Raw genomic sequence first — 21,465 nt, forward strand, 5'->3', positions numbered from 1 at the left:
GCAAGGATGTTGGGAATGTGTCTGGAGCTTTTTGCAGTGCTGTGTCTCTTTCCAAAATGCTGGAGAACAAGCTGCTTGCCTCTGGAGATCCATACACCTCCCTGTGGTCTCTCCTTTGTGAGCATCCAGCATGGGTCTGTGGCCATGGGCATCCTTTTTGGGGAGTCCTTTGGATTCCCCTGAGAAATGACATCTAAAATCTGGTACTTAGGTGGTTGATATTTGACTGTCTCGTCCCTTGGGATGTGTTTGCAACTGCGCTGGCTCCTTTGGGGCAAGATATGGGTCCTTTGGGGCTGATGCACAACCTAGGCAGAGTGTCCCTGGGGCATCTGTGGAGGCATCTCCTGCTGCAAGGTGGCACCTCCTGGCTTCTGTTCCTTGGCCTTTGGCTGGGAGGAAAAAACCCTGAATTGGGTGCATTTGGCTTGGTGTCAAGGTTCTAAGTGTGGTTGTTTAACAGAGATGAGCTTTATTTGCCAACACGTGAATGTTTGGAAGATTTAAAGAAGGATAACTGGCAGCATGGCGTGGCTGTGGAGAGGCTCTTTTCCTGGACCTTCTTCAGTGCAGCTTAAGCCCCTTGCTCAAGGCCCTGTGTCCCTCTGCCCTCCTGTGCTGCAGAGCCTTGGTTCCTCCAGCCCTTCCCCGTGGGTCTGTGTTTGCTGACCCCAGGGGTCTGGGGTTGCTCTTTGCTGCCTGATCTCCTTTGAAGAACCAATTCACCGTTCCTGGTTAAGTTCTCATGATCTTCCAAGTCAGCTTGTCACTCCCAGCCACTTTCAGGTGGATAGGGAGTATTTCCTCTGTTCCTGTGCACTTAATTACACACAGTTAAGTTGCAGAATTCTATGTTATTTTCTTCACATTTCCAAGCTCATTTTGGCTTCTTGCTCTGCTCACCAAGAGCTTCTCCCGCCTGGGTTGTCACCTGGCTTTTCAACAGGAGTGTCCCTGATCAATATTTTGGGGGGGTTTAGAGCATTTCGCAGCCATTTTCCAGTGGTTTCACTCACCCCAGCTCCCTGCACACCCCACAGTTGCTCCACTCTCCAGCAGGCTCGGTCCGTCTGCCCTCTGCAGCACTGCTTGTGGCACTTCCCAAGCCCCACTGGCGTGGCGGTCAGGGATGTGGACGCAGAGTGTGGCGCTGAAGCAGTCACTTTCCTGGTCTCTGCAATGCCAGGCGATGACGTTGGACGTTTGGGATTCTGGCCCCTGGCTCAGCTTCTGCAGCAGAACCCGCCCCACTCCGCAGTGCTGAGCCCTGCGGCAGGTCCGGGCTGGGGGGGCAGTGCTGGCCCTGCCTCCCTCAGCCTGCTGGGTCACCCGGCATCAGCCAAGACCCAGCCAATGCTTGGTACTCGCAGGACCATCAGAAGCTCCAATGGATGCTCCCAGCCTCTCCTAAATAGTGCCTTGGGCTTGGAGGGACAGCTGGTATTTCAGGAAAAAACCGTAATTTCTTTTATCTATCCTTTAATCTGCTGGCAGGCCAAAGGAGGAAGAGCTGATGTTCCTTATCCCAGGAAATGTTATTTCCTTGGCACTCACGGTCTCGCCAAAGGCTCACAGACATCTGCTGGTGCTTCTGGTCACTGTATTGTGGTGGACCCAGCTGCAATGAGCATTGGCTTCCATCATCTCATAGAGGGAAGTTTCTGATGCACTTACGCAGTGTGACATTCACTGAAAATACTCTTTTCATTGGCGAGTTGTTCCAGAAGTAACTAAGAGAGCGATTTGGAAGTGACTGAATTATAGCACAATGTTCCCATCCCCTGCCTTCTCACCCCGACCTTCCAAAATCAGCTTTAATTAAACAAATAAAATGAGGACCCATTATTCTTTGAATAACTCCTAATAATTCTAATAACCTTGTTGAGATGGTGGTTAAACAGGTTCAAGCCACTGGTTTTGCTCAGGGTCTTAAAATCAAAAAGCCCTGAAAAGCGCCCAAACGAGGTTTTCAATTTTTCCTAAGGACATCTAACATCCTGCTGCTACTACATTGCATTTCCCTCACTTATCCGTGTCTGACCTCTGCTTACAACCCTGCAGCAGCTGGTGTGAGTGAATGAGAATTCTGCGTCCTGCAGATCTCTGCAGATACATCTCTCGGGTACCTGATTTTCCTCTAAGCTTCCGATTAACACAAACCCACAAATGTGTCAGGGCACAGAGATAGATACTCTCATCCTGCTGTCCTGTTGCAGTGGGGAAAATGGTGTTCCAGACCATCTTCCTGGGGAGGTTGTCAGGGAAAGGCCACAGTTTGATCCAGTGATCTTGACACAAAAGATTGCCACAGTGGTTCTGCCATCACAACAAAACTAGTCATTCTCCCTGGACTGAGCTCGCTTTGGTGGAGGCTAATGCCTGAGCCCATAAGTGGGGTTCACCAGATAAAGGAGAAAACCAGGAAACCAGCTGGGGATTTCCTGGAGGGGAGGGTGGGTGTTTGGCTGTGGTGTGGCTGTGCCCACTGCAGTGTGACTGCACTGGAGCTCTTCATCAATGTATCAACACAGACGTTCAGAACAAGAGGAAATGGCTTCAGTATGTGCCCCAGGAGGTTTAGATTGGATATTAGGAAAGATTTCTTCATGGAAAGGGTAGTCAGGCACAGGCTGTCCAGAGCAGTGGTGGAGTCCCCATCCCAGGAACTGCTAAAAAGGCACATGGATGTGGCACCTGGGGACAGGGTTTACTTTGACAGTGCTGGGGAAACAGTTGGACTCAGTGTTGATAGAAGTCTTTTCCAACACAAATTACTCTGTCAGGCTGTGATCGCAGCTGGAGGGGAGCAGGGAAATGGGAGCAGGCAGCTGAGAAAGAAGCCTCCAGAGATGCCTGCTGTGAGGGCCAGAGCAGGACATTAGTCTCCTGTGCTTCTTTTAATGATCACAGGCAGGGGAGAGGCACAGCTATCCTCTGGCTGACGTACTAGGAGGGCACAGGGCATCTTTTTTGGTAAAATATTCCCACAAAGCTGGAGAGAGGAGAGGAGGAAAGGTCAACCAAAATGACTACAGCTACGGAAAATGGCAGCAGCTGGAACTGCAGCTTTTTTCCCAAATGGCTTTTGGTGTCTTTCGTGTAGATGGTGCTATTGCCCTCTCACAGCTTCAACTCCCAACAGCTGAAGCTCGTTGGTGGCTGATGCATTTACACATGGTTTAAGGTTTTTCCTCCTTTCAGCCCTGTCTTGACCTGGCCAGCCTGCAGTGTCGTCATAATCCCGAGCTGGCTGCATTGCCGAGCTCCCCAGCCACTAAAACATCACGCTGGAAATTGCCGGATTAGGTCGTAATGGCAAGATCAAGTCAGCGGGAGATGAGTGGGGAGAAAGCTCCTGCTTACGCAGATGGACAGGCAGCTCTCCTTGAGAAAACAGGCTAGAAAGCCTAAAATGTCAGAAAAACATCCTCTTTCCTGGCCTCTCTGGCTTTTCTCTGCTTTTAACACACCCATCATCTTCCAAAGGTCAGAAAACCCTGGTCTGAGTTTTGTGTAGACGATATGGAGAAGTCAGAGGTATTTAAACATTTCCTCCCTCACAGAGGAAAATGCTGTCTTGAGTGTTGGACATTCTGTCCCAGATGTTAATTCCCAACACTAAATTCTGCCACCCCTATTTGAAATCCTGACTGTGGGATATTGCAGTGTGCTGGAGGATGCCAAGGGGTTTTGGGTGTGGTCCTTCGGGAAGGTGGCACAGCAGGGATTGCACAGACCAAGGCCTTGCCCACCCCGCTCTTTACCTGCACACATCATCAAGGGCTCATGGTCAGCAGGGATCTGAGGTGTTGGATTTTATCAGCCTGCACTGACCAGGAGAAGCTGTGGCTGCCCCATCCCTGGAAGTGTCCAAGGCCAGGTTGGACTGGGCTTGGAGAAACCTGGGGTAGTGGAAGGTGTCCCTGCCCATGGCAGAGAGGTGGAACAAGATGAGCATTAAGGTCCCTTCCAACCCAAACCATTTTGTGATTCTGTGATACCCCTAAAAGAAAGTGGGATTTTCTGGAGGCCCTGTGATGGGTGTGGGGGGGTGATGGAGACTTTCTCCTTTACATTGGCTTAATGGTGCCTGTGAACTTTCCACCCAAACATTTCAGGGGGGAGGTGAGTTATGCCAGTGGGGCATTGTTGCACAGAGTTGTCCTCTCTGCTTGTTTTTGGACAGCTTGAACAAAACACTGCTATAGCTCCTAAAAACAATTCTAGGAAGCAAAGCTTGTCTGCACGGGGCTTGTGCACCTAGCGAGCCCTAGGAATGCATAGCAGGTGGAAGAGGAGGACAAGGGCTGGCTTCAGCAAGCACAGAGTTAACAATGTCCCCCAGCCCCTGCAGGGATTTGGGCTCTGCCCAAGCTCAGCTGAGCCTCCTGCCATCAGGGATAGCATCCCTGATAGGACATCAGAGGCATGATTCCCAACATCTGCTTTTCCAGCTCCTGTATGGAAGCTGGGCTGGAGAGCAACATCCAGCCCAGAGCTCCATTTCCCTCCTCCTGTTCTGCTTCATGTGCCTCCTCCTGTATGGGAGATGGTCATGTTATTAAATTAATTCAAGACACAGTGTTCAGAGTTCCTCTAATTGGAAGGGAATTGCTCAAATTGTAGGGATCTGTTGGTATTTGTGAGTTATCAGCAAGCATAAACTCAAAAACGCCAGCTGAGGCAATTTCTCCAACCTCTAAAAAATGGGAAAAGAGAAAAATTGGAGTTGCGTACATTTGCATCTGGGGAAAAGGAGTCTTCCTGCTGTTCTGGGCTTTCATTTCCTTCCAATTCCTTGATCGCTGATTCCTGAGTTGCTTTTTCAGGCATAGGAGATTCCTGATAGATTAAGGAAATTTCCCAGAATGTAATGTATTTGAACCAAGGAAGAACCAGATTGCTCTGAGAACTGGTGATGTCTCCTTCAGGCACTTTTACAAAGGCAGCTGCAATTAACAGGCCTATTTCTTGTGGAATGGGATCATCCTTTGGAAGGGCATTGTCCAGCTTTGGGACAGATCTCCCCTTGCTGTGGTGCAAAAACTTTTGGCTGCTCCCCATGCATGGCAGGAGGATGCTCCAGTCCTCCACCTGTGGTTGCCCAGGTGTGATGCTTGGCAGAGCTGGCTTGACTCACTGTGCAGCTTCCCTTTTGGGGCCCAGCTTTACACTTCTGTGTCCTAATTCCATGTCTTTGACCTCTGTGGGGCTGTACCTGCTTCGCACTGGGCTGGAGCAGGGCTCAGGATCTACTCTGTCCATTGGGCCGCATGTAATGGTGTCCTCAAGGCTTTCAAGTGAGTGGACAAAGGAGCCATTTCAAAGCTGTGGTGGACAAGGCAGAACACGGTGGTGAAGAGGAAGGGGCTGAGATTGTTCTCTCTCCAGGCAGGGAATGCTCTAAAACGCTCAAAATGGCATTCTGGGGGATAATTTTTCCCAGCTCTTTGTCCATGAAGAATGAGAGCTGTTGGGGGAGGCCTGTGCCCAGAGTAAATGCTTCGGATCTATTGTTGCCATGCCTTCCATTGAGCTCATGGGCCCCCTATAAAACACTTACCTTTCACTAGTATGATTAAGAAAAGGCCAATATAGCTTTCCTGCTCACTGGAGCATGAAGCGTGTTTAATTTAATAATGCTGATAAATCTTAAAGCCAGGAGCATTTGGCTAACACATGACCCACTTTTTCAATCAATTGGAAGCATTTACGTAACAGCCTGATGCAGGGTTCCTCCTGCAAGGGATGTGGAGCTGGGGGTGGCAAACACCCTCCCTGCCACAGGACATGGGGGAATCGCTTTAGACTGAAAGAAGGGATGATTTGATGAAATTTTAGGAAGAAATTCTTCCCTGTGGGGGTGGGGAGGCCGTGGCACAGGGTGCCCAGAGAACCTGGATTCCTGGAAGTGTCCAAGACCAGGTTGGACTCCTGGCTGCTCCTTGGAGCAGCCTGGGATAGTAGAAGGAGTGGCAGGGGAGTGGAATGGAATATCTTAAGTTCCCTTCCAACCCAAACCACTTTATGATTCTGTGATGTCTCCGGTGCAGGAGTTTGTCTCCTGGCACATTGTGAGCACCAGAAATGCCAACCTTCACCTATCAGCTTATTGACCCTTTTTGGCACTGCCTCCCATGCAGGAGTCAGCCTGGGGTTAACCAACACAGCTAGTTACTCTTTTCCTTCATTGTACACCTTACAGTAGGCTCAGTCTTGAAAATTCCTGATCTTGCCTGTCCTGTTACAGTGTCTCAGCCCATTCCTGTTATTTTAGTCTCCAATGTCCTCACCTTTTTTCCTCAGAAATATTCTCCTTCTCCCCACCCTTCAAAGCACCTTTTGGCTTGACATAGAACCAGATGGTTTCATTGGAAAGGACCTTTAAGCTCATCTTTGAGCTTCCACTATCCCAGGTTGCTCCAAGCCCTGTCCAACCTGGCTTTGGACACTGTCAGGGATGGGGAGCCCACAGCCTCTCTGGGCAACCTGTGCCAGTGAACCTGTTTTGGTGTTCAGCACATTTCATTTCTTATCCTTCTTGTGAGGATTCCATCTTTTCTTTCATTTGTAACATGCAGCAGCCTCAAGCCCCGTGTTTGCATGTAGATCATAAGCAGCCTCATTCCCAGAGAGCCAGCATCCTTTAGCTTTAGGGAGTTCTATCCCCCTGCAAACCACGTGAGTTTATCCATTTTGGGTTTCATAACAACCTCTAGGAAGAGGTTTTGCATCAAACCCGTATCCCAGCCGCAGTCTGTTCATTGCTGCTGTTTATTCATCCTGACTTGCATTAAAGCAGTACTTGAGAACTTTTTTATCTCCTGCTTTTTTTGCTCACGTAAGTCCCTGTCTGAGCAAAGGGAGATGCCAGATGCTTATGAGCAGGATGAAAAAACTCCCATCTGATACAGACTGAGGGATTAAATAATGTGAGGGAGAATTGCTCTTTATCCTTCAGCACTGCACGTAGAAGGATGCTGGCACCTCCCTCTGGGACAGGAGTGCTCAGCCCATGCAATGGGCTGCAGGGACATTTCATATGCCACGTCCTCATGCAGAGATGCTCCTAAAGAGGCATCAGGAGTGAAAAATGAAGCATTTGTTGCCATTCTGCGGTTTTTATTTATTTCCCCCCATTGACTTCAAAACATCAGCGACCCTCTAGAGGGCAGAGGAGGAAAGAAAGAGAATGGAAAAGGAAAACAGCACGGTTTCCTTACGGTTTCCTTACATATGTGTGACACGAGTGACTGGAAGTGATGTGGTCCACAGTCTGCCCAGCTGGGGAGCTCTTAGGTCAGGATGTGTGGCAACCAGGATGGCAGTTCTGTCCTTTCCATTCAGTGCTCCTGGAGTCAGATAGACAATTCCTGACCACTGAAAAAGTGCCTTGTGGTTTTCTTTGTGCTGGAAATGGTGAACTTTGGTTTGCTAAATAGGTGCTGTGGGTGCTTTAAAGCCCCGCTGCAGCCGCTGGCCCTTGGCCAGGCTGCTCCTCTGATGCCCTGGTCCAGAGTTGATTTTTACCTTCTGTGGGGTCTGTCCCACCCCAAGGAACTTGTTCTGAGAGCAAGCCTTCCCCACTGTGTCCCCAGGTGATCCTGCCAAGGTGCTGCCTGTGCCGGGGCTGCTGTCCCAGCTAACGCACGTCTCCCGTCCCCTGGTAGGAAATGGAGTCCAAGGTCTCTGAAGGCGGCCTCAACGTCACCCTCACCATCCGGCTGCTGATGCATGGCAAGGTAAGGGGCTCCCACAGTGGGGGTGTCCTCACAGCTCCCTCTCCCGCCTGCCCAGCCCCACACACAGCTCTGTCCAGCTGTCCCAGCCCCGGGAATAGCTGTCCTGCCGGTGGGAAGGGTGGCATGGTGCTCCTGCTCCCTCTCCTTCCTGCCCCTCAACCTCGTCCCTCTGCTGGGGACAATGTCCACCAGGTCTTCACTTGGGTTGGATTCTCATCATGTTTTCTAATGGCAGTTCCTCTGGTTTTGGCTTTTTCTCTGTGTAGGAAGTTGGAAGCATCATTGGGAAGGTAAGGATGCTTTTTAATGTACCTTTGATGTTGTTCCTGCTCCTGGTGTGGCAGATACCATAGTCGCCTCTTCCCTGTGTTGTCCTGGAAAGTGTTGGGTGCCTGACTTTGCGAGCCAGAAATGACGAGAGACCCACAAAGGGGTCAAAAGACCATTTTCCCCTAAAAACCTCACCAACCACCAAACTGTTTCCAGCTGCTTCACTGGCTGATGACTGGGAGTTTACAGTCATGTTGCTCTGGTGTTTTCATCAAATAACTTCATTAAGAGATACTAAAAATGTCACACAGCTAGATTTAAATTATATTTTAAGTAATTCTATAGCCCCTGTCTCTGAGGCCAGAGGACTCCATTTACCATGTACAAAAAAAGCTTCCTGAGTTGCTCTGGTGTTTTCACAGTGTTTTGGAAAGTCCTGGCTATACAGGATTAGGGGTTTTTTTTGGGTGGTTTTAAAAGAAGAGTTTATAGTGGCAAAGATTTGCAGCATTAACACGTTTTCCCTGTAGGCTTGTGCTTTATTTGTCCATCAGCATGTCCAACTCTGGGAAGATTCACAGTTGTGAATTTATATGTATATATTTGATGATTTACATGCCCAGGTCTTCAGCTGACCATCACGTGGGGATGCAGGACTAGGCATCACAGTTCCCATGTTTTTGGCTACACATTGGCATATATTAGGGAGGTGCATTTTTGGTAGGATTGTTTTAAAGGTAGAAGTTGTGAATTTTCAGTAATGGCTTGGTTTTCCCTCTTGTTTCAGAAAGGAGAGACTGTGAAGAAGATGCGTGAGGAGGTGAGCAGCCTGCTCTGTGGATGATTTGTAGGAGGAAAGGAGTGCAGAGTGACCATAGCTGCACATTGCCCTGTGTAATATGTGCAGTAATTCCCAAGGTCAGGACAAGCAAGCCAGCTGTTCCCAGAGCTCTTTGGACCAGTTTTTTCCCTTCACACTCAAACTCCTGTCACATTTTCCAGAGTCATTGAAACATTGAAATTAAGTCACTTGTAAGATGCTTTGAGTTTGTCCAGGGTCTTTGTACCTGTAGCTCCCAGGGATTTGTCAGGACAGTGAGTAAAACTCTTCACAGGCAATGACCCCATGAGCTGGTCTTACCTCAATGCCATGGGTTTACTTTGTAATAAAACATTGGAAATGCTTTCGAAGGGCTGGGATAAGGCAGGGCTGAAATCACTGCAGAGGAGGGGTGGGAGTTTGGAAGGTTAGCTGGAATGCTATGAGGCTGGCACAGGTGTCAGGCTGAGAGAGGACCCAACCTGATTGCTTGGCTGTGGCTATTCTAGGACTCCTCTTCTCTTTCCAGAGCGGGGCAAGGATCAACATCTCAGAGGGGAACTGTCCTGAGCGGATTGTGACCATCACTGGCCCCACTGATGCCATCTTCAAGGCTTTTGCCATGATCGCCTACAAATTTGAGGAGGTAAGAAATGTGAGCCAAGCCATGACTGGGGAGAGCAGTGCCTGGTTGGATTTGCCTAACTGGGACATGGCCTCAGCACAGAACCTTTCACACATCTCTAACTAGGGTGCAACTGGAGCACAAGTCTGATGGGGAGCAGCTCAGGGAGCTGGGGCACTCAGCCTGGAGAAAAAGAGGCTCGAGGGGGACCTTCTCACTCTCTACAGCTGCTTGGAAGGAGACTGTAGCCATTTAGGGGTTGGTCTTTTCTCCCAGGTAACAGGTGACTGGATCAGAGGAAATGACCTCAGTTTTGGGTTGGATATTAGGGAAGATTTCTTCACTGGAAGGTTGGTCAGGCCTGGGAACAGGCTGCTCTGGGCAGTGATGGTCACCATGCCTGGAAGTGTTCAAGAGGGAGCACTTTAGTCACCTGACTACAATGTGTATAGATGTGCCACCTGGACACTGGAGGTTGCTCTGGTCAGGTACCAAGGGCTGACGTGCTGCACTTTTCCTTCCCAAGGACATAACCAACTCCATGAGCAACAGCACTGCTACCAGCAAACCTCCGGTGACACTGCGGCTGGTGGTGCCAGCAAGTCAGTGCGGCTCCCTCATCGGCAAGGGGGGCTCCAAGATCAAGGAAATCCGAGAGGTAAGGCAGATTCTGTTTCATTATTGCACCTCAGTGCAGCTCCTCAGAGCTGATCTGCGACCAAGGGGGAGCTACCTTGGAAAAGGGGATCCCTGTGCTGCATCACGCATCATGTTGCTTCCCAGGATGGTGCGGCTGATGTAGGCACGGGATGCCACATGCCGGGCCCTCAGGAGGTGCATGGTGTTGGAGCTGGAGCTGGCTCTGAGTGAAGGCATTCAGCTGTGGGATTTCTCCTTCCTTTCTTTTTCTGTCTCCAGTCCACAGGTGCTCAGGTCCAAGTGGCGGGGGACATGCTGCCCAACTCCACGGAGCGGGCAGTGACAATCTCGGGGACACCCGACGCAATTATCCAGTGTGTCAAACAGATCTGTGTGGTGATGCTGGAGGTATAGTCTGTAACAAAGGGGGTAAAGTACACACGGAAAAAAAACCACAGCTCGCCCCACTACAAGCGCTGGGAGCTGTGGAGTGTGTCTCTCTCATCCCCTTCACCCCTTCACCACGCATTGTCAGACCACTCTCATTTCCTGGTACCTCTGCTGGAAATACACCCCACGTCTTTTCCCCACCACTGTCTTTAGTTTCTAGAGTCCCACACTGGAAGCCTGTCTGGTCGGGTGCCCCAACGGAGGTGGTTTGTGTCAGAGCAGAGGGTGGCTTCAGGGCAGAGGGGTGCCAGCAAGCTGGGACAGCCTGGCCTGACATCACAGCAGCACTCAGGGTGCCGTGAGAAGGATATAGGGCAACAGCCACTGCTCCAAGAACCTGGTCTCTGCCTCACAAGGACCACAGCCAGGAGGAGGAAACTAGAGCATCCCCTGCACTGGGAGAGATGGAACTGGGAGCACAGGGCTGTGTTCCAGTGAGGCACAGTGGGAATGGTAGTGAGGAAGGCTGGTGGAGGGCAGGGACTGTAGGGCACATGGATATATGTCCAGGGTGCTCTTTTCTGGAATAAATGGTGACAAGCAAAGCTGGAAGATCTCTGCCATGGAGAAATGCTGGTGTACCAGTTGCTGGAGATGACCTCAGCCACATGCCTCACATCCACACCTGCCACCTCAGATGGTAGAAGCTCCAGGAGGAAAGCCCCCGGGACACAGGATGGTGACACATTCCACTCCTGGTGCATCCCAGAGAGAGACGAAGCAGGGCTGATGTAAGGCCCTCTGCCTAGCTGCACAGCCCTTTCAGGAAGGAGCACGTTTTCCACTGGAAAAGCTTCAGACAGGGATGGCAGGGCTTGGTGAAGGTGATGCAAAGCCAGATGGAAGCATCTTCAACTTGGCAGCAGCACATCTCAGGAGGGATAGACAAGAGCCACATTACCCATCCCTGCTGGCTGTGATGCTCAGGCAGCTGCACTGCTGCCAGAGGAATTTTGGATGATCAGGTCACAGACTGCAGCACCCAATGACTCCAGGTCACAGACTGCAGCAGAGATGAGCCTGATGTGATGCTTGCCAGGTGCATTAAAAAGTTTTTCTCACAAAGCAAGATGTGCTGCTCCTCTGTACAGCTCAATCATGGGAAAGAGAAAAACCCACAAGTCTTCTTGCAGTCTGAAATCTGGAAAGTGCACTGGCTTTAACAGCTCACAGAGATATTCCATATCACCTTTCAGTCTTAAACAGATAATCCTAGCTCTTCCCCTCCAAGATTTTTAATGCAATAAAAGAATGAATGGGTTTGGGATGTTGGAGATGTACTTTGATCAGCTTTCCCACAGACAGGTTCTTAGCAGCAGGATTTAGATAATGCTGCTTGCCTACAAGTATATATCCAAAGAATGCAGAGAAAAAAAAAAAATCCATGAGGTAGAGTAATTTCTATTACCTGTCCTTATATAGCAGTCACTGAGTTGTTTAAATGTGGCTAGAAAGCAGGAGGAGAGCTGAAATCTCTCCCGATCCCTAGAAATCTCCATGTTCCCTATAGCCTGTAAGTTATTCAGGAGAAAACCAGTAGGGAGAACCTGGATGAACAGTTCCTGCACATCACACCAGTGACTCATTCACTGCAGTTCTGCTCAGACCTACCCAGGGACCCAACAGAGAAAAGCAAGACCACAGAATCATGGGTTGGAAGAGACCTTCAAGGCCATCTAATTCTAGCCCCCTGCCATGTGCAGGGACACCTTTCATCTGACATGGACCACAGGTGCCTCACAGTACCCACATCGCAGCTCAGATGGCGATGGACCACAACAAGGCCTGAAGGTGACCCTGTTCCAGTGGTGAGGAAGATGAGGGCAGCCAAAGAGCTTGAGCATGGTGCTGGGTTGCTCAGATGGGCTGTACCTCTCCACTCGTTTCTTGAGGCTCTCCTCAGGGCATTCTGAGGGGGGTTTTTGGAGCCTAGAGTAGGCAATGTGGTTTGCGCAGAGCAGAGCAAAGCTGAGGGAGGCAGTGAAGGTCCAGGAGGCCATTTAGGGGCCCGTGCCTTGGCAGGGGATCTCCCGTGCCCCAGCTTGTCCTTGTTGCCCATGAAACCTCTCTTTCTCCCGTGCTCCTGTCCAAAAATGTGTTGCCTGGTGTGGGTGTTGCTGTGGTGGCCCCGGGGGCCGTGCTCCATTAAGTGCTTTCTAACACTCTTTTTGCCACCGTTTCAGGAAAGCTGTTCTAATGTTCTCTCTCCCTCTCCTTATCCCTTTTCCTAGTCCCCACCAAAAGGTGCCACCATTCCCTACCGCCCAAAGCCCGCCTCCACCCCTGTCATTTTTGCAGGTGGTCAGGTAAGAGCCGACCCGCTTGCAGCCTCCACTGCCAACCTGAGCCTTTTACTGCAGCACCAGCCGCTGCCCGTTAGTGCACTCAGGTTTCTTGCCTTCTGATTTGCATGATGTCATCCCATCCACTGTGTGCCATGGCAGCTGGACTGAAAGCTCTTGGCTTACCTCATGTGATGATGGATGCTGGACAATGAGCAGAAGGGAAGAGCCAACCTGGGGAGACAGGGTGGCACCTCCATGTCAGGGTGGCAAAGGAAAGGCTGGAATTTACTTCACTAGACCCAAGTTCAGTATTTCTCAGTGGTTGAGAAGGAGAGGATTAGAAAAGCATTGTTGCACAAGAGGCAGTCACTGCCCTCTGGCACATCCAGCTCAATTAAAAGTACCTTTATGTAGCTGTAATTGATCCAAGGTAGGAAGGGTTTGTCACAGCTACTCCTCTGCTCAGGGCAGCCACCATGGAAGAGCTGTGTCTGCCTTCCTGGTGCTCAGCTGGTTTGGGGTACTCCTTCCCCCTGCGAGCAGAGCCTACGCTGTGTCACCCCCAGTGACACTGCAGTCTTGCAGACATCACGTGCCATTTCCAGCAGTGAGCTTTGGAGTGGCTTTTCCTTTGTGGGATAACCATCACACAGGTGAGCTGGAGGTTATTCTGAAAACAAAAATTTGCAGAAACAAGAGCAACTGAACACACGGCTGTTTCTAAAGAGGGAACTTGCACTGTTGCTTTCTCCACTTTATCTCCTCACCTCACCTGATAACTGAGGGCTTGCCTGTAGATGCCACCCTGCTGAGGTGCATGACATCCAGCAGGGGATGTACCTTCCCAAGAGCTCCAGCAGCACAAAACCACAGCTTATGCCACCCAGAGCAACTCCACACAAGTTACTTAATTTCTTTTCAACCATAATAAATAGAAGGACAAACTAAGAACAGGAGCAAAGCCCAGAGCACGGGCTATTTCAGGGTGAATTAGTCAATCATTGGGATCAGGAGTGTGTCACTCCATCTGAGTAGCCATCCTGGAAAAGAACTTCGAGTCCAGCTGCCTGGTCTATTCAAAAGGGAGAGTGAGATAGAGGCAGCAATTCTCGTGCTGTGAATGGTTGGTTTCTTGGACAGAAGTAACATCGTGGGAAGAAGCAACTGTCTCTGAAGTGAGAGCTCTTCCCAATGTTGGGAGCCCTTTGACTCTGCCCGGGGGTGGCCTGGGGCGGGTGGCCGAAGACAGCTGGTGGGAGTGGTGACAAGTGTTTGGGGTGGGACGAGCCTCCAGGAGCTCAGCAGGCTGAGTGATGTAGCAGCCAAGGACAGCTGCCAAAGGGACCAGACCTCAAAGGTCAGACTTGAGTTGCATCTGTCCAAGACACCTTCGTGCCCTTGATTACCTTTTTTGACTCGGTTTTTCTAATCAAAAAACAATGGCCAAATTAAACCACCGGGACGGGCAAGTCTTCAGCCTCTGTCATGTCCCCATTGTTCTGGGATGCTGGTGGGCACGGAGACAGCCATGTTCCCTTTTCCTCCTGCATGATTTTGGGGGTTTCCTTCACACAAAGCACTTTGCTCTTTGCAAACAATGCAGCAAATTTTCGGGCAGTTCCAAGGTTTTTACCTTTCATTTTTCTTGGCAATCTTTACTCTCCCTTTTCAAAGTGTTCTCCATCTCTTTTGCCATTTCTTTCAGAATCATCTGAATAATGTGTCAACAAGTGAGATACATTTTGCTAGCTGGTTAAGTCCTAAATATTGAGCTCTCTAGTGTCTGGCTCTTCACTTACATTGGTGCTTATTTTGGGGTTATTTACAAACAAAAAGAGAAAGAATTGCTACAAAGGATGGGAAAAAGACACAAACCCATTTGCCTGGCAGATACTTGCATGGATTTAACAATTAGAGCTGGTGAAAGGCATCACAGTGCAGGCAGCCCTCACCTCCATGCCTTTCCAATGCCCCAGCAGAGCACTGGAATATACTGGGTGGATGTAAAGCATCACTGGGACTTGTGCACCTGGAAATATGGAGAAGCTCACGGAGCTGGCTTGCTTTTTTGGATCATGCTTGGGCAGTGATGTCAGTGTGCACCTGCTACACAGGTAGTTCTGGTTATCAGAGGGGCACTAAATATCATCTACTTTCAACCCCCATGCAACTGATCCTTATTTATTGTACAGCAAAGACCAGCTACAGCCTGATATTCCTGCTCCATGCAATGCTGGCACCCATAACGAGCTGTTTCTTTCCTTCTGAAAAAGCCAAACTGAGCCTGAGCCCTTGAAGTCAGGTAGCTCAGCATGCACTAGGTTGGATGGGAGGTGGAACATCTCCCTCCTACCCCCAGGATTTGGTGCCCCAGGGAATTTAATGTGGTACAGGAGGATGGAGTTCTCTCCTCATGTCCTGCCAGCCCTAGTAACATCTTTGCTTTTCCTTTACAGGCCTATACAATTCAGGGACAATACGCTATTCCACACCCAGATGTGAGTTTTACCCTAATTTTTCTTATATCCTTTTCTGTCACCTGCATGCTACTGTCAATTCACATAATATTAATATTAGCCAATAATATTAATAGTGTATTTTCAAAGTAACTGGCCGTGTGTAGTATCTGTAATACCTCAAGTAGCCTTTTAACCTGTTAGCACTAAACTTTATTACTTCTGAGGACTTGGCCTGATGTTAAATTGTTTGCATTATTCAGTGCTATCCCTTTGTTCTGAGAGAAACCTGTGCATTTTGTGCCTCAAAATGATCAAAACAAGAAAAAGAAAAAATAATACTTTCCCTTCTGTTTTCCCCTTGTTGGTAAGCCAAGGGCATATTTAGCTGCTGAGTGCCTTGGTGGGGTGAGAAGAAGCCAGAACTCTGGGAGTTTTGTGCTTGAAGCCTGGGCAGGGATGTGCCTTTCTTGAGGGGGTGCTCCTTTGGGTGACATGGAAATTGGACAAACCCCCCACTGTGTCTCCCAGAGGGATGGGGAAGGTGTTCATGCTGAATCTCACCTTGCTGAGGACCCCCAGACCAACGTGGTCACCCTGGGTTTGGTGGCTGTCTCACTGCTGTGGGTGGCAGGGCAGCATGGGGAGAGCCCCCACTTCACCTCGGGCTCCTTGGTGCAGGGACAGGAGCTGCTCTGGGCTGCTCTGACTGAGGCTTGCTGATGCTGGGATCCCCTGGTCTCCCATGCCTGTATGGGGTCAGGAAGCACTTTCGTGGGGGGACATATAGGGATCAACAGCTGGAATGTGTGCACCTGAAATTACTAAGGGAAGTAGAAAATCAGTCTGAAGGATTTCTTTGAGGAAAGCAGTGAAGCTCAGCTTCTGAGGTGGTCATGGCTCTTCGAAGAGGCAGGAACTTTCTAAATGTGTTTCCAAGGGGATAAAATACCCATTGGATCCTATTGCAGGGGGTCCCTCCAGTTGTGAGGCAGGGGTCTGCAGTGGGGCTGAGGATGTGGCAGTGGGTGAAAAGCCTTCTCCAGTCATCCCAGCCATGGGAAGGGGTTGGTGCAGCTCAGCGTTCCCTTTTCCAGTGAGTGCATTGGGTACTAAATCATGGAATTACTTTTTCTATGGTTGAGAAGGTGGCAAGGCTGCTTGATACCACAAATGCCTGCCCCGTATAGGAATATTTGAGAGCTGTAGGCTGGATTTTCATCCTAGGAGAAATAGTTTCATTGGAATTAGAGGAATCCAGGCTTTGGCTTTCCATGTGACACCAGTATGTGTGTATTCTGAACAACCTGCTGTGGTGGTTGATGAGGAATATTCCTAATTATGTACTCTTTGCTTTTACTTCATAAGCAGAATGCAACTAAATAACCTGTATAGTTAGGGTAGATCAATGCAGTCTTTATCCTGGTTTTTCTTTGCAAGTGGTGCCAACAGCTTAGTGTTTTCCTTGTTCCTATATTCCTCTGATTGTCAGGATTAAAATACATTTGCTGACTGCACTCTGCCCCACTCCCAGCAAATTTCCTGAATAAAGCTGTTGGTACAGGGGCTACTGACTCCATCCTTACTCTCAGGGTGTTCTTTCAAAGATTGGTCATTTTAAATAATGTTCAGCGCAGAATCCAATCTAGAATGTGCTTTTAGGGCATTTTCAACACGTTTTAGGTGCCTGTGCTTAATGGCTGCCTTTTGAAAAGTGGGCAGAATTTTGAATGCCTGGTGTGTTCTCCTGTCTTGATTTTCCAAGGGGCTGAAGGGGGTCCAAGAGAGCTGGAGAGGGACTTTGGATAAGGGCCCAGAGCTACAGGACAGGGAGGAATGTCTTCACACTGACAGAGGGCAGGCTTAGATGGGATTCTGGGAAGAAATCCTTCCCTGTGAGGGTGCTGAGGCCCTGGCACAGGGTGCCCAGAGCAGCTGTGGCTGCCCCTGGATCCCTGGGAGTGTCCAAGGCCAGGCTGGACAGGGCTTGGAGCAGCCTGGGACAGTGGAAGGCGTTTCTGCCCGTGGCAGGGGCTTGGAGTGAGATGAGTTTAAAGGTTCCTTCCAACCCAGCCCAAACCAGTCTCTGACTCTATGATCCTGCAGCTTTTGGGATGGCAGGCAGCTACCCATCACACCCCAGCCAGCCAGAAACACCCAGGTAGTGCTGAAGCCCCTTATGAGCCGTAGCTTCCCTGGACACCCTTATGAGCCTTAGCTTCAGGACAGGACAGGGACAGGGGAAGCTATGGCTCATAAGGGGCTTCAGCACTACCTGGGTGTTTCTGGCTGGCTGGGGTGTGATGGGTAGCTGCCTGCCATCCCAAAAGCTGCAGGATCATAGAGTCAGAGACTGGTTTGGGCTGGGTTGGAAGGAACCTTTAAACTCATCTCACTCCAAGCCCCTGCCACGGGCAGAAACGCCTCCCACTGTCCCAGGCTGCTCCAAGCCCTGTCCAGCCTGGCCTTGGACACTCCCAGGGATCCAGGGGCAGCCACAGCTGCTCTGGGCACCCTGTGCCAGGGCCTCAGCACCCTCACAGGGAAGGATTTCTTCCCAGAATCCCATCTAAGCCTGCCCTCTGTCAGTGTGAAGACATTCCTCCCTGTCCTGCAGCTCTGGGCCCTTGCCCTTGGCCTTGCCCAAAGTCCTTCTCCAGCTCTGTTAGACCCCCTCAGCCCCTTGGATCATCTCCATGACCTTCTCTGGATGTTCTCCAACAGATCCACATCCTTCTTTGCTGGAGACCCCAGAGATGGATGCAGTACATCAGGTACAGTCTCAACAGAGCAGAGGGGGACAATCCCCTCCCTTGACCATGGAAGATGAGCTGGAAGAGATGGACATAGTAGCTTTTTCTATGACACCTGGATGCAGCCATCTTCTCTTCTCCTAGACTTGTTTATTATTCTAATTGCAGAGTCTGCATAAATAGCACTATCTGAACTATGTCTGGAAGGTCTACTAGGTCAGTGTTGGAAAGGATTTTGGTCTCCCCCACTTGGCAAAACAGGACCCCTGTCCCAGGGCACGTCTGGAGCCCACTGGGCCAAGAGATTTCATCCGGAGTCCTGCCAGCAGGATCAGGTATCATGAAGAATTCCAGAAACAGGGTGCAGCTCCAGAAAACAGGATAGCTCTGAAGTTAAAAAGCAGCAGATACTGATGTCCCTGCTTCCTGCAGGAGTAGTGACATGCCCAGTGTTTTTTTGAGACAGCTGTGTTGTGGCAGAAACCCATCATATCACACCTTTGGCTAAAATAAGCCAAGGACAGCCAAAATAAGGACAGAGATGTGCAGACACCTCTTTTTGTGGAGTGGTGAGACCTCTCCCCTGAGGCAGTGGAGGCTGGGTGTCCTCTTGCCTCTCTAGGCAGGACAGGGATCCCACAGGTAACCTGTCCAGGGATTTTCAGGTGTTTTATTCCTTCCTTCTGCTTCCCTTCAGCCTCCCCCAGTGTGTGCAGGCCCCCAGGTCAGCTCTTCCCAGTATTTCCCCCTCACTGCTGCCAGCCAGACCTCCCCACTCTCCATTCCCAGTCCTGCTGCAGCAGCAAAGAGGTGTTTGAGTCTTGTTGTCCTCCAAAACATTGAAACTATAACTCCTGCCTCCCCATTGCCAGGGATGATGGGCAAAAGAAGCAGTTTAAATTTGGGGGGTGATACTGTGCTGACAACTCCCAGAGCACATATAGAAGTGGGAGGTGGTAAAGAGTCTCCCTCCTGCTCACTGCCAGACTTCAGCCCAGTTTGGTTTGTTTTCTTTTCCTGTCTTTTTGGGTTTTTTGTTTGGTGATTTTGTTTGGGTTTTTTTTGTTGTTTTTTTTTGTTTGTTTGTTTTTTGTTTTGTGTGTGTGTGTGTTTTTTGTTTGTTTGTTTTTGTTTTTGTTTTGTTTTTTTTAATTTGGAGCAGTAAAACTGAGCACAAAATGTATTCCAAACAAACACCTCTCTATAAAACTTCATAAGTAGACAGCGAAACCTCCTCAGCACAACAAGGGATACAAGGATCTGAAATACCTACTGGTCATGACTGAAGCCCATAAATCCCCATATTTCTAAAGGGATGGCATTTAGAAACACAGTTTATCCATCTCCCAGAGGCTTCCCATTGGAGGCACAGTACAAGAACGTGTGCTGCGGGGACAAGCAGTAGACAAGCAGTGACAATGTGGCTCTGGTGGCACAAAGAGGGTTCCTGGGTGCTGGCTGTGATGCCCACCAGCTGGCCCTGCACTATGGCAGAGAAGTTGAACTGACTAAGAATGGGCTTCTTGCTGGTATTGTACTTCAGACCCTGACCAAGCACTTCTGCCAAAGATTTAGGCTTTATTGTGCTATACCCAGGCCAAGTCCTTTCTGCTAATGGTTTTGCCATGTTTCACCATGGCTTCCTGGTTTTTTTTTTGTTTTTTTTTTAGTTTTTTTTTTTCTGTTTTTCAGTTTGTTTTCCTTCCCACCCCACCCCCCGGCCCGTTTTAATTTTGTTCTTGCTTTTCGCTATGACTTGTTGTACTCTATGACAATAACCTTCTTAGCTCTAATGTCCCTCCTACCCCTCAGCAGTTGACCAAGCTCCACCAGTTGGCTATGCAGCAAACCCCCTTTACTCCCCTTGGACAGACCACCCCCGCTTTCCCTGGTACGTACCCACGCCCTTTCAAGATATCCTTCTCTTACCTGTAGAGTTTCTCTCTCTTTCTAAACTCTTGTTGTTTAATGGAAATGAGCAGGGCGAGTACAAAGTGGCAGTATCCATGGGGAGAGGTTAAGGAGAGGTTTGACGGATGTTGTGGGCGTTATGGTGCTCAAGGGCGAGCTCCCAGCCTGGGCTTTCCCAGCAGAAGCCGTGAGCATCATCCCTCCCTGCACGGGGGAGGCAGCATCCTCTGGCCCGTGCCTCTGGCGGGACATCCACGCTCTCCCGACGGGACACCCGAGCTCTCCCGGCAGGACATCCGCGCCTTCCTGGCAGGAGCGGCTCGGGGCCGGCCGGGCTGCTGCCTCGGGAGTGGTGCTGAGCCAGGCAGGATGGCGCTCCCGCAGCGGGAAGGGGTCACGGCCGGAGGGGGCTGCGCTGACGGGACAGCAGCCAGCCCTGGCCCGAGCCTTGTCCTCAAGGCCGGCATTCTCCTGCTGACCTGGGAAGCAGAGAGAGCACAGGGGATGGAGGTACTTAAAGTACCGCTTGGAAATTACTTTTCTGACAGTATGTTCATCATATTTTGAGCTTCCTAGATGAAGTGACATTGCTTATCTCCTCGAAGGGAAAAGCATTAAACCTGTTTCTTCTTTGCTCTTCAGGAGAAAAGCTGCCCTTACATTCCTCCGAAGAAGCTCAAAATCTGATGGGCCAGTCATCAGGTAAAACACAAAGCTAGAGGGAAGTAAGCAGGCTTCGATTGAAATGCATTCCGTAAATAGGACTGTGCCGTTGTTGTGTTCCAAGAGGAATCATGGTATTCATGGAGAAGACAGCAGATTGTCTTGGTGGGCAGGAAGAGATCGGGCAGTACTCTTCTCCTTGATGCAGCATCTCAAAGGAAAAGTGCCTGGGCTTTATTGCCTGGCTCTGTGACATTTGTGTGTAACTGCCATACAACCACAGAATATTCTGAGCTGGAAGAGACCCACAAGGATCATGGAGTACAGCCCCTGGCCTTGCACAGACACCCCAACAATCCCACCATGTGCCTGAGAGCATTGTTCAAATGCTCCTTGGGCTCTGGCAGCCTTGGTGTTGTGCCCATTCCCTGGGGAGCCTGGGCAGTGCCCCAGCAGCCTCTGGGGGAAGAACCTTTCCCTGATATCCAACCTGACCCTCCCCTGGCACAGCTTCATGCTGTTCCCTTGGGTTCTGTCCCCGGCCACAGAGAGCAGAGATCTGTGCTGCCCCTCAGGTGCAGTGAGGTCTCCCTCAATGTTGTCTGTATACCAGGAAGATACCAGAGTCATCACCCTTATTCCTGCATTTGATTTTGCACAAACTTTACTCAGAAACCACAGAACAGTGCTGGTGGGAACAGCCATGACATGCAGCTCCGAGCCATTCAGGGTGAGTTGCAGTTTTAGTGGGACAGGACCCTGAGGAGCCGAAGTGTGGCTGCAGCCTTGGAGAAATTTTGCTGTCAAATGTCCCACATTCATCTGTTTGTGAGGAAGAGATTTGTCTTTCT

General features: G+C 50.0%; 1 protein-coding gene across 38 annotated transcripts in view; it reads left to right on the forward strand.

The window, feature by feature from the left end:
• PCBP3 (poly(rC) binding protein 3) overlaps positions 1–21,465 on the forward strand; it is a 54,920-nt gene that overhangs the window by 19,358 nt on the left and 14,097 nt on the right. For 5 of the 38 annotated variants that reach the window (XM_085584703.1, XM_085584704.1, XM_085584705.1 and 2 more), the window contains 10 exons: positions 7,599–7,742; positions 8,009–8,032; positions 8,800–8,832; positions 9,362–9,478; positions 9,984–10,115; positions 10,376–10,504; positions 12,778–12,852; positions 15,288–15,329; positions 19,853–19,931; positions 20,594–20,653. In XM_085584703.1, coding sequence (XP_085440829.1) covers positions 7,674–7,742; positions 8,009–8,032; positions 8,800–8,832; positions 9,362–9,478; positions 9,984–10,115; positions 10,376–10,504; positions 12,778–12,852; positions 15,288–15,329; positions 19,853–19,931; positions 20,594–20,653 — 760 coding nt within the window. In that variant the 5' untranslated portion in view covers positions 7,599–7,673. Of the gene's footprint in view, positions 1–7,598; positions 7,743–8,008; positions 8,033–8,799; positions 8,833–9,361; positions 9,479–9,983; positions 10,116–10,375; positions 10,505–12,777; positions 12,922–15,287; positions 15,330–19,852; positions 19,932–20,593; positions 20,654–21,465 lie in introns of all 38 variants that reach the window. The other 33 variants (XM_085584699.1, XM_085584700.1, XM_085584701.1 and 30 more) reach the window with 15 other exon arrangements.

The sequence above is a fragment of the Lonchura striata genome, chromosome 7, assembly GCF_050655825.1.
Source record: "Lonchura striata isolate lonStrDom1 chromosome 7, ASM5065582v1, whole genome shotgun sequence".
Classification (NCBI taxonomy): Eukaryota; Metazoa; Chordata; class Aves; order Passeriformes; family Estrildidae; genus Lonchura; species Lonchura striata.